Below are 11,884 nucleotides of genomic sequence, written 5' to 3'. Positions count from 1 at the left end.
TGGGTGCCCCATGTCATATATGGAAAGAAAGAAATGAATATTTGGATTTATGATTGGCACAACTATTCAGGATTATACCCAGAAACATAGCATCTAAGTATGACCCTGCATTTTTCTTTCTGAATTTTAGTTATGCTTCACACCTGGGTTTGAACCATCTGCAGTTTCAGAAATGATTTCTAATGCAGTTGGACACACATTAAATCTTGCACAAATGGGCTGAAAAATAATATACTGAATTATTTTTCATGTAGTAGAAAAGCCAGCTATGCATTTGTCTTCATTTTTAAGACAAATAAAGACATGGTTATGTGCTATATGTAGTTTATGTCTACTCAGCTCTGAGGGATATCAAATTTTCCCTTTAGTGTTTCCAGTTTCATTTTATGTCACATTCATTTGAACGTGACATATTCCCATACCATTTTCTCATAATCATTTTAATAATATAAAGAATATATAGACTTTGAAATATCATTAAATAATATTTATGAGAAAGCAAGCTTTTGTTTCATGATCTTATTATATGTTTATACTTTTGAAATTCTAAGACTAAAAAACAATGTTACAAATCACTGTCAACAGACACAATTTGTATTGGCAAGCTTTGAAGGATTCTAAATATCACCTTAGATATTCAGAAACATAAGTATCTTTATATTAGTGTTTTCTTTCTAGCTACATTGATATACTTATTAAAAGTTTCTAGTTAGGAGACTTTTGCCTATAATCACATAAACTGTCCCCAGCCTCATTTGATGAAATCCAAGGAAAATGTAATGAAAACTATCAAAATTTGGCTTGAATTGTAACAGCAAGTTTGCTGTCAATCACTATGCTTTTTGTTTTGCTTTGTAAACTTTTAATTACAAATTCATACCAAAACTGGGTGTGTACTTCAATAACTACATGCCAAATTGCTGGGAACTGACCCTTGTGGCTTAAGGGTAACCATTAGTAACTGAGCTACCTCCCTCCACTACAGCTGGTTTTAGAAGTGTTTGGGAATCCTCTTTATATTCATCTTTTTTTGAAGCACTTTTATATTGTCATTGTCAAGACAAAACACAATATTAAAAGAAGGCACAGCTATCATTCTGACTCTGTTGGGTTTTTTCTCTCTCTCTCTCTCTCTCTCTTTCTCCCTCAGCCACACTACGGATTTCAGCAGCACAAAGTGCCCTGCAATCTGGCAAGTGATCTACAATTTTGGACTCTGCCTACTTTCAAGATACTTCTTTGGACATTACAAGATTTTCTAATTCTTAACCTGCACTAGACATTATCTTTGAAGATCACATTATTACCTTTGGGTAATAGAAGTACTCAGACTAAAGTTTAAATGTTTATATAAAGCACAAAATAAAATGGAAATGTCCTGCATTTTATGAGTCCCTAGTGTATCTTTAGCTCCCTAGAATAAAAATAGCATGGATAGAAATATCCCATGCTACTTCAAATATAAACACACTTAAAATATAGGTTTAGGGTCATTGTAAATTGTTCTGTATAGAAATTATATGTAAAATATACACAGCAAAATAAATCTTATAATTCAGATATTTTGATAAGGAATATATTTTAAATTGCACATAACTTTAGAAAGGCAAAGGGCTATTGTATCACCATTTTTTTTTACCTAAAGCAACTCCTACACTCATCCATATTCAAACAACTTGATCACAAAATTACTCCTGTTCAGAGTATATTAAATTCTAATTGCCTAAATTTCTGGGTTTTTTTCTAATTTATTAGCAAAAAGTATTGCCTCACTCTTACATTTCTTGTTCTACATGAATTTAAGCCATCTAATATCTTTTTTTATTCCTTCACGTAATACTGAGTGCTCTCATACCTGTTTACTCCATAGAATTAAAGCCATTTTAAAGACCTTATTACTTTTAAACATTTTAGAGCTGCAGAATTTTGCAAATTTCACATTACTTCTCTTTCGAGGATTCACAAATTCATGAGCTATTCTTATGCATTTGATTAATAAAATGATAAAAGAAACAAGCCTTCTCCAAAGTTCAGTTGATGTCAGCACTTACTATTTTGTATAAAAAACATATTTCACACCCCAAATCAGGGACAAGAAGTCAACACTTCCTACATAATCACATTTACCTTCTGTCCCAGTTGTTAGCACAGTATCATACATCATGTGAACATCAGACCTGTTGATAATCAGGTTAGCACTGTGCCAGACTCCTAAAAGACCTTAGTACGATACCTAACCTATGATATGCCATGTCATTTTTGGTGATACATCAGGTCTCCAGACCCTCTAGGAGTTGCATAAGAAGATCCTGCTCTTGGAGGGCCTCTGGAGACTCAGAAAATCTCACAAGAATGCTCTCGGGTGATTTTTCTGAAGCTTCAGAGGCCCTCCAAGAGCAGGGCTCTTTTATGTGTCTTCCACAGAATGAGGAGAATCTAGAAGGGAGTCAAGACAGGCCTCTTTGACTGGGGGAGGGGCGGAATGTGATATGCCAGCAAAGTCAATGTTGGCATTTTCTGAATTTTTGGCATGCTGAGCCCATCGTCCTCACTGCCCTAGTATAATTTTAAGAACTCACTCCCCTAAGCTTCTAAATTCCAAAAAGGCATGGTGGGATAAAGCCAATCCAAGAGAGATCAAATTATAGCAGAAAAGCACCATAAACAGGCTGTTACTTACATAGTGAAAGAGCAAGGAGAGGCAACCAGTGATTCTATTCCAACAGTATCAAGTTCATGTTTTACAGCTGAAACAGGACTTTGTAAATTTGTTTAAAAGTATAGCTGATTAGTGTTGCCATTTAAATGGCAGAAATTTCTGCCATTTAAAATCTAGAAATTTCTGGATGGAGTTTGATTCCTGTCTCCCTGCAAAAAATAATTTAAGGCTCTGTTTCAGATTTGGAGGAAAAAAATCCAACACCTTAATCCTATGCATATTTGCTAAAAAGAAAAAAATATCCCTGTATTCAGTGTAACATATTCCTTAATGCATTTAGGATTGTTGCTTTAGATAGTACCTTCTGAAATAAGTGGAAGATTCATTAAACCTGGTCTTCAAAATAGTCTACACGAGCAAATATTTTCATTCAACAATTTTGAACTGGTGCAACAGCGCTGTCAGAGGTCACTCAGAGGCTGCAATGATTGTCTGACTGCTAGATTTTAAACATTTCAAAGCCCTGTTAATTGAGCAGAGCACAGAATTTTGATAAAACTATTAAATATACATATACACCTTGATAAATGTGGGGGGAGGACTTCTCTTGTGGTCTCTCCTTTTAGTCTACTTGGGACCAAATGATGCACATTTTCATGTTTTACATAATTTGCATAGCTACAGCCTGATGGAAGTTTAGCAAATTCAGAATCTTACAGTGTTTCCTTACAGGGACCAGAAAAAGACAGCCTGTACTCAGATATAGGATAACACAGCTCTGTACAGAACCATAACAGACTCAAGGGTTACAGGAAAGGAATCGTGACAATGATGATTCCTTTTTCCATGTTATGGTAAATTTTAAGCACACCTTTAGAAAAATAATCCTGACCTCTTTATAGAAGCATTTCTGTTATTTTCAAAAGTCAAAAATTAAGTCCCTTAGAAAACAATTAATAGGTTGTATTATTTTTTTAGAGGATTTGCTGTCAATTTTGTTCAAGCCACATTTGCTTCTCCAATTTAAATTCTCTTACAACTATAGACTAATGCATAAGCAATGTTCCATGTACTCTTAACAACATATGGTCAACTTCCAATAACAAAAGCCATATTTAATGGCTGCAGCTTATTGCTGCAATCAACAGGGCAGCAACATCACCAAAATGTATAACGCTAGGATTATTATTTGTACAATTCTTTGGTGGTTGTCGGTTTTGGGATATTAAGATTAAAAGATTTCCCTAGTTCTATAAAAAATGGAAAAAATACATTTCTATTTATTGATGATCTGCTGTTGAAATTACATTTTAATTGGGGAAAGACTATATGGATCAGAGCTGCCTACTTCTCTTCAGCATGTCTAAGAAATAGTTTCCAGAAGTACAGCTTTATCTATCTGAACTTATTTTAACAATAAATAAAGACTGTAAACTCAGGTTACCAAGTTATGATTAAGGTGCCAGGAGCATTTTGTAAGTATGAATCATAAATCACATATGCACCTTTATATTGTATATTGTATATGTGATTTATGATTCTTACTTATGTAACTTATGTTTTATATGTAATTGTTAGTCAGGTTTAATAGCATCATCATAGTATATATTTATCTTCATATAATTTGACTTGCTTTGGACATTTTGCAGAAAGCCTAGAAAATAATTAATAGTACTGTTTACAACACCACTTCTGGAAAATGGAAGCATCTTTCCCATTTTCCAGTTACTTTTATTGTTTGGTGCTAGACATATCCTAAAGGGCCAGTCAACAAACATACATTCTACAGTTCTAATGTTAATACATGTCCAAATATGGGTTGAAACAATTGGGATAATAATCCCAAATCTAATTATTCCTTTATTATTATTTAAATCAAAAGTAAAACATCTAAATAAATAAATTTTAAAAAAATGGGAGTGAAAAGGACTTTTCCCCCCCTATCTGTATAATGTATTCCTTCTTCTTCAGCTGCAACTGAATTATATGGTATAGATACACATGGGAACTTCCAGATTTCATTCTACCAAACTTGCTTTTTCAATGCAAATTAATAAGGCATTTGCAACCCACAAAGTTAATTCTGCACAGTCAACCCAGCGCAAATTAGTCAGATTAAGCAAAGGTGGTTTGACAAATAAAATATGCATCTCAGACACAGAATTCAGTTCAGCAGCAACAGAAAGAGAAACTATATTTTTGTCACTCCTGCCCATTCTACCTTAAGTACTTTATGATAAAACTCACAGTAGAGAGAAAAAAACCTGGGCCTTATAAAATATTTTAGGGAACCAGAAGAATAATTGTGACAGAAGAAAGAATATGGAAAGTATTCTTAATTAATATGAGCAGAAAATAAACTTCATTCTACCCATTAGAGACTCCTCACAGATCAACTATTTCTAACCTGAAAATCAGTTTGTTGCATGATATGTGGACATTGTTTAACTTTAGAGAAGTCTGGTACTACAACAATCTGTTTATCTATGATTCTGGATATACGACATTAATGCACTAGCACTATTAAACAACAGGCTTCTTATCTTCAAAGCAGAAAACACTTATTTGGTTTACATTTTTGTGCTAATATGATGGTTTGTTTTCCAAAATGTACCTTGCTCAGCAACCTGAGATTCTAGCTTCTAAATGAATTTCCAGAATCACAGATGAAACTTATTTCAAAGCTCAAATATAATTGAGAGCTCTTTGTTATCTATTTATACACTGCAACCACTGGATATATATACTGTTTTTCTGAATCTGCTAGTGACATGTATACCTTCCCAGTCTTGGGAGTTAATTAGCAGTGCTTGCCAAGGGAACAGGGATGGGGACAATCTTATACATGATTCCTGATGGTCCAAATAAATTCTTTACCCCCTTAAATAAGGAATGAATATGTACTAAAGTGCTTTATGCAAACCACATCAGTACATTACTGAAACAAAGGAGATTCTAAATGGGAAAAAGTCTGCATTCTAAATATGCAGAGAGATCTTAACAATTTTATATGAAAGAAAGAATCAAGAGAAATAACTTCTCCCTTGTCTTTTTTCAACTCTGTATAAAAAAAAGTGCAGTAAAAAATGCAGTAGGTGAGAGGGATTGAGGCAGGCCATCAGTGATAATGTGCAAATGTATGTCTCAGAAGTTCATCTGCAGATGGTCGCAACTTAGCCTCAGTAAATATCCGCTTTAGAAAATCCCGACCATGGTCTGAGACGTGCGGTGGCAGCTGGGGATTGGTTGGCTGTGTGGCAATTTTAAAAATGGCAGCCATTGCTTCAAATTCTGCCCAGGGTGGCTTCTCAGTGAGCATTTCAACAACTGTACAGCCTACACTCCTGCAACAAGAATGAAAAGCAAATTAAAATTAAGAAAACTATCTGGAAAAGATAATCAAAGCATAATATATGTTCCCATCAAAAGAAAAGCTTTTTATATCTCTATATTAGTTTCTGTTAAGATTTCATTTGGGTAGAGACAGATTTGCTCTTTCAATGTTACCAAGTTCATATGTTTCTACTGGAAGGAGGCAGCGAAAACAAAAGTGAATTTAAATACTGACTGCTCTATTTTGAGTTTGTTCTAAAGCTCCAATGACTGAAATATAATTTTACTACTGAACACATGCCATAAAAACAGCTTCTTCAGAATTTACAGTAGAAAAGACATACACTGCAAGGTAATAAGAACATTTATGTCTGAAAAAATTGTTAGTAACAGACTATTATTTCTTTGAAACCCATATTATCCTATTTTCTTTAAGGTAATAATCCTGCATCAAAGGCTATGCCACTTCTTTTTCTCATAAGGCATACAGATTTTGCAACCTGAAGTTTGTTTCATGGTTTCTATCAGCCAGTAATGAAAAACTATAGAAGGAAGCAGACTTAGCTAGATAAGGTAGTAAAATTGGTGTAACAATTATGACTAATGGGCATTCCTATAAAATGGCACGGGCAGTATTTTCTACTCTCTAGAACACGAGCTGTTTAGAGAAGGGAATGCCCGCATGACGACTCCATAAAACTGTTGTGGACATCACATAAAACAACCTAGTGTAAATGCACTCCTCAGTTTGGCTTAGATAAACCTACAGAGATTGTTTGTCAACTTATGGAGACTTTCTAAATTGCCAATGATTAAAGTTCTTTCTCTAACTTCTCTATCACTTTGGATGGCAATGTCCTAGAGATATTGTTTAACATTTTTCTTTGCCTTAAAAAGTTCAATGGTAGTTAAGGATTTAAACCTATATTAGGCATTTTCTGCTCTACAGTTCTACTAAATTTGAGTGTTTATCATGCACAAATTAGGGATAAAACCATACTGTTGATATTTCAACCTGAAGTTGAACCATAAACCATAATTTTCATAAACCAAATTCTGGTCTCCACTGTTATCAGTCCCAGACGTAATCTTAATGCAGCATTGCGGATACATTTAAGGGCTTCCAAAATAGTGTGCAAGAAATTATTTCCAATTTGTTCCAGGTGAAAAATAATATAAGACTTGCCAAATATCTGCTTTTCTTCCATATCCTTCCCCACTAATCACTTCTGGACTCATCCAGTACGGAGTTCCTGTAGCAGACTTCATTCCCGTACCAGATAGACAAATTGTTTGAAGCCGTTTGCTGGCACCAAAATCACCCAACTTAACATTGCCTGCAGAGTCACGAAGAATATTTGCTCCTGAAAGAAATATAAACAAATTATGTAATTGTTCCTGCTTTAGATTAATAACAGCTATTGCTGTGTAATCATATAGGGCAAGTAGAACAACACACAAAATAAGTACAATTTTTGTTTAATTGTTACTGTAATTTAGTGTACAAAAATACTATAGGCAGACTGAATAATTCAGTTGGTATCTGAAATAAATATGAACAAATCATGTAAAATTGTATATATATACTTTTAATTTGAGCTCAACTATTAAACAAGAAATTAAACTTTGACATCAAGGAATAATAGTGGGCAATCTTTCCCCTGAGTTGTTAAAGAGCCCATTCAAAATCTGAAAGCCCAGACATTTCTTCAACTCTGACACCTCAAATACCAGTCTAAACGGTGACTAATACCCACATTATCATTTATCTGGAACACTGTAATGTGATCTACATGGAGCTGCCATTGAAGATCATTCAGAAGCTTCTATTAATCCAGAAAATACCAGTTGTTGGCAGGTAATAATCGACATGAGCATTAGATCTATGCATTGACTCTTCACTGACCCCCTAGTTATTTATTAAACTTTACCTCAGGCCATCAATTGACTGTCAGTGAATAATAAGTAATTTGCTATAAAACATCCATGGTACAACTGATCAAAATTAAAATCACAACATAAAAAAAACTGTTTCAATATTAGCAAACAAAAAAAGATGGCTCTTTCTAATTTCAAATACCTTCTTAAATAGGAGTTTAAAATGTACCAAAACTAATCAAATGGGGTGGCTTGAATTTTTCAGGATAAGGGTTACAAGGTGGGTAAGACCAAGCAACAGACACTGAGTAGACCTAAAGCTACTTTTATTAGAACAGCTACCATAATATAGTCTTGCAAGTCTAATGTGTTTCCTTTCCTCCCTCATTTATCTTCATAAAAAAGTATTATTGAAGTGTTTTATTGGTCCCATTTCATGTACAGTTGCAACTTGTATTCCAGTCATAGTTGGACAAAACTTTCCAGGCCCCCATCACAGCTGTCAGCTCTGCCAACTTTGCTATGCTCCACTAAGTTGTTGGCATCCTGCCATCAATGGGGAGGAGGGGGAATAGCCATTTGGGGAAAAAGTGCAGGAGGAAGTAAAAGGGGGTAAAGAGGGGAGGGAATGGCACTGATAGAAACCAGACGTGTGAAAATCAGACTAATCCAGATGGCCAAGGACACCTGGCCTGGGAAAGAATGTGCAGCTGTTTCAAGATCCGCCTGGCATCAAATCAGTTTCCAAAAGATTGCACCAGGATGCTATTGGATGGTCTGGCCAATGGGAGTGGGGAACACTGCAACCAGTAATCCTTAGTAAAAGTAACTATCACTTTAACCAAATGGAGTCGGGCTTGCTGCCTGTTAACCAATATTACATTATAATATTACAATTGTATTGTATTGTATTGTATTGTATTGTATTGTATTGTATTGTATTGTATTGTATTGTATTGTATTGTATTGTATTGTATTGTATTGTATTGTATTGTATTGTATTGTATTGTATTGTATTGTATTGTATTGTATTGTTACAACAATTGAAAAATTGTTGTACAATTTTTCTATCACACTCACTTGAAACATCTACTTATTAAATTTTGGAAAAGTGCAGGAAAGGTCTTCAATAAAATGCTATTTTCAGTAGTATACCAGGAGAAAAAGGAAACAAACTCTTCAAGATTTAGGAAAAAATATTTACAATTCACCAAGCAAATTTATAACAATGCCCCCATCAGTACCTTTAATATCCCTATGTACAATCATGTTACTGTGCAAATAATGAACTCCTTCCAGGATCTGGCGAGTATACTTCCGAGTCACATTCTCTGTGAGAGCACCATATGCCTTCAACTGATCTTTAATTGAGCCCTACAATGAAAGAAACTTGCTATAGTAAAAGGTCTTAAAAGAAGTTTTCTAGAAATCCACCATATAAAAGTTACAGCACTTAAAACACTGATTGAATCCACAAATGCAGTTATTTTTATTTATTTGTATCCTGCCTATTATTTTTACAAATAACTCAAGGCAGCAAACATATCCAACACATCTTCACCTCTTTCTATTTTCTATTTTCCCTACAACAACCCTTTGAGGTCAGTTGGGCTAAGATAAAAAATGACTGGCCCAAAGTCACCCAGCTGGCTTTCACGGTTAAGGCTCGTCTTGAACTCACAGTCTCTTACTTTCTAGCTTGGAGCCTTAACCACTAGAGCAAACTGGTCTTGGAAATCTTTCTCCATCTCACTTTAACTTGCATAGCACTAAATCCAGCCCACCAAGTGTGCAACTTCAATTTAGGGAAAATAGGATTTAAACTTTAAATCCAGATTCTTTCTGGAAAGTATATCTTTTGATTTAGGCTAGAAAGATAACAGAATGCTACAAGTACCGAACTTGTTTATAATATTAAAAAGAATAATAGTTAACTTAAAATTATTTGTTTTGTTTGATCATGTTAATTTCTTTTAAGCTTCAGATATGCCCTTAACCTACTATCAGCCAAGCTTACTTTCACCAAGACAGAAATATTTATTTTTTTAAAAAAAGTTTTTTTATTTTAAACACATTAAAAACCAAACATAGACATACATCATTTATAGAATAATAAAAAAATTTTTTAAAAAAATTAATATCACTTTTCTTTTCAGTTAGGTGCAGCGGTCCATTCTTTCTATACATCAATATTTACAAATATTTTAATATTAACTTATTTGACGTTCATTTTCTGCTTTCTGTCATTCCTTCTATCCTATCAATTGGTCGTACACATTTTCCCCCTCCTTTCTTCATTCATTTATCTTGTTTCCTTATTTTTCAACCATTCATACCATCTACTCCATACCTTATAGTACTTTGATTCTTCTTTCCCCTTAATTTCTTTAGTTACACTAATTACACTGATTCATAAGGAGGATTCTGATCAACAATTAATACAAAATTACAGGCCTCTCTATTGAATTCTGATTATAAATTATTTATGTCGATAATTGCTGAAAGATTAAAGGTGATTCTGGACAGAAATATTTAATATGGTGCTTCACATTTATGTGGGAATAAAATTCAATAATTAAATATGCATCTTGTTAGACAATAGATATGTAAAGAGCAAAATGCAGATAGCAAAAACACTTTGCGGGATTTCAGAAATGTTGGTTTGTAGATGCTAATGAAAAACAGAAGATATTTATAGAAATTTAGTACAAAAGCGTTCTTTTCAGATTGATGGTATACTGTATCTTATACGTCACTCCATTTGCAGACTTGATTTTTATATATGGGCACACACACACTACAGAAATTTACTATCTCCCAATGGGTCAGTGGCTTACCCCTGGCATATATTCCATGAATATAGAAAGTGTTCCTTCTGGATGGTCCCTTAAGCAGCCATAATACTGAACAATTCTTTCATGTAGCAGATTTTTCAGAAGCTGAATCTCACATTCAAGGGCATTTACTTCCTAAAAGTAACATAATAGAATAAGAGCAAATTTCTAGCACTAAATCATACCAAAAATACTTGATTCAGGTTTTTTTTTAATTTAAACTGAATAATTTAAAAATCATTATTACTAGCTCATTATTATTAATCACTACAAACCATTTTAGCTGCTTTACTGTTTTCATAATTAAATGAACACTTCAGAATCTGCAATGCTCCTATAAATTGCAATAAGAATTGCATAGCAGTGGTTCTCAGAAGACCTTGGTTGTTGTTTTTTTTTGCTTTAATTTATATGCCGCCCTTCTCCGGACACTCAGGGCGGCTTACAATGCATTAAGCAATATGTTTGAATTATCTGTTCTTATTTAAAACAATGATCAAATTACTGAACGAAATATGAATTTTAATTCCTAAATGTTATTGGTAATACTGTCGGTTTCAATGTCCTCTGTAGTTTATATTCTTAGTACTGAATCCAAAATTACATGTTTGAATTGTCACAAAGTAATGAAAATGCACTTTACAATTGTCATTCATTTAATTTTCTAGTTCATTTTTTCTTTCAGCAGCACATTAGTTTGAAGTACACTGTGTTAAAAACAAAATGGTCCACTATATTTGAGCACATGTGAAAGACTCCAATTCTGTATTCATAAGTAACAAGAAAACTATTAATAATTAACTTACATTAATAGGAAATTTCTAAATATTTGAAATTCTTAGAGAAGAGACTTAATGATGTACTGTACATTGTACAGCTTAATATTTAAACCTTCCATTATCCCCATGTCTTCATTTTTAAAGAGGAGAATCTTATAATTATTTCCATATGACAGTAGTTTCAATTCCTAGAATGGGAAGGACAATTCCCCTTCCCTCATTGACTATGGAGGATGGTGCACTCTTAAAAGTTTGCTCCGAAAGGACTCCTAACGTTTTGAAAAGAAATGGAGGATAAATTAGAAAAAAAATCCTAAACTAAACAAGAAGATACCAACTCATGTCAAGAGTGTTTCACCATGGAAAAAAAGCCAAAAGTCACAGATTCCACATATAAATAA

General features: G+C 33.6%; 1 protein-coding gene across 3 annotated transcripts in view; it reads right to left on the bottom strand.

The window, feature by feature from the left end:
• Positions 1 to 1,138: 1,138 nt before the first annotated feature.
• MAP3K2 (mitogen-activated protein kinase kinase kinase 2) overlaps positions 1,139 to 11,884 on the bottom strand; it is a 32,601-nt gene continuing 21,855 nt past the window's right edge. For all 3 annotated transcript variants that reach the window (XM_034422017.3, XM_034422012.3, XM_087881711.1), the window contains 4 exons: positions 10,708 to 10,839; positions 9,115 to 9,244; positions 7,179 to 7,356; positions 1,139 to 6,003 (listed from right to left, as the gene is read on the bottom strand). In XM_034422017.3, the coding sequence (XP_034277908.1) occupies positions 5,778 to 6,003; positions 7,179 to 7,356; positions 9,115 to 9,244; positions 10,708 to 10,839 (666 nt within the window). In that variant the 3' untranslated portion in view covers positions 1,139 to 5,777. The remainder of the gene's footprint in view (positions 6,004 to 7,178; positions 7,357 to 9,114; positions 9,245 to 10,707; positions 10,840 to 11,884) is intronic.

Source organism: Pantherophis guttatus, chromosome 1, assembly GCF_059756535.1.
Source record: "Pantherophis guttatus breed Tessera chromosome 1, ASM5975653v1, whole genome shotgun sequence".
NCBI classification, from domain to species: domain Eukaryota; kingdom Metazoa; phylum Chordata; class Lepidosauria; order Squamata; family Colubridae; genus Pantherophis; species Pantherophis guttatus.
The sequence above is the reverse complement of the archived record's forward strand: the minus strand, read 5'-3'. Positions and strand labels throughout refer to the sequence as shown.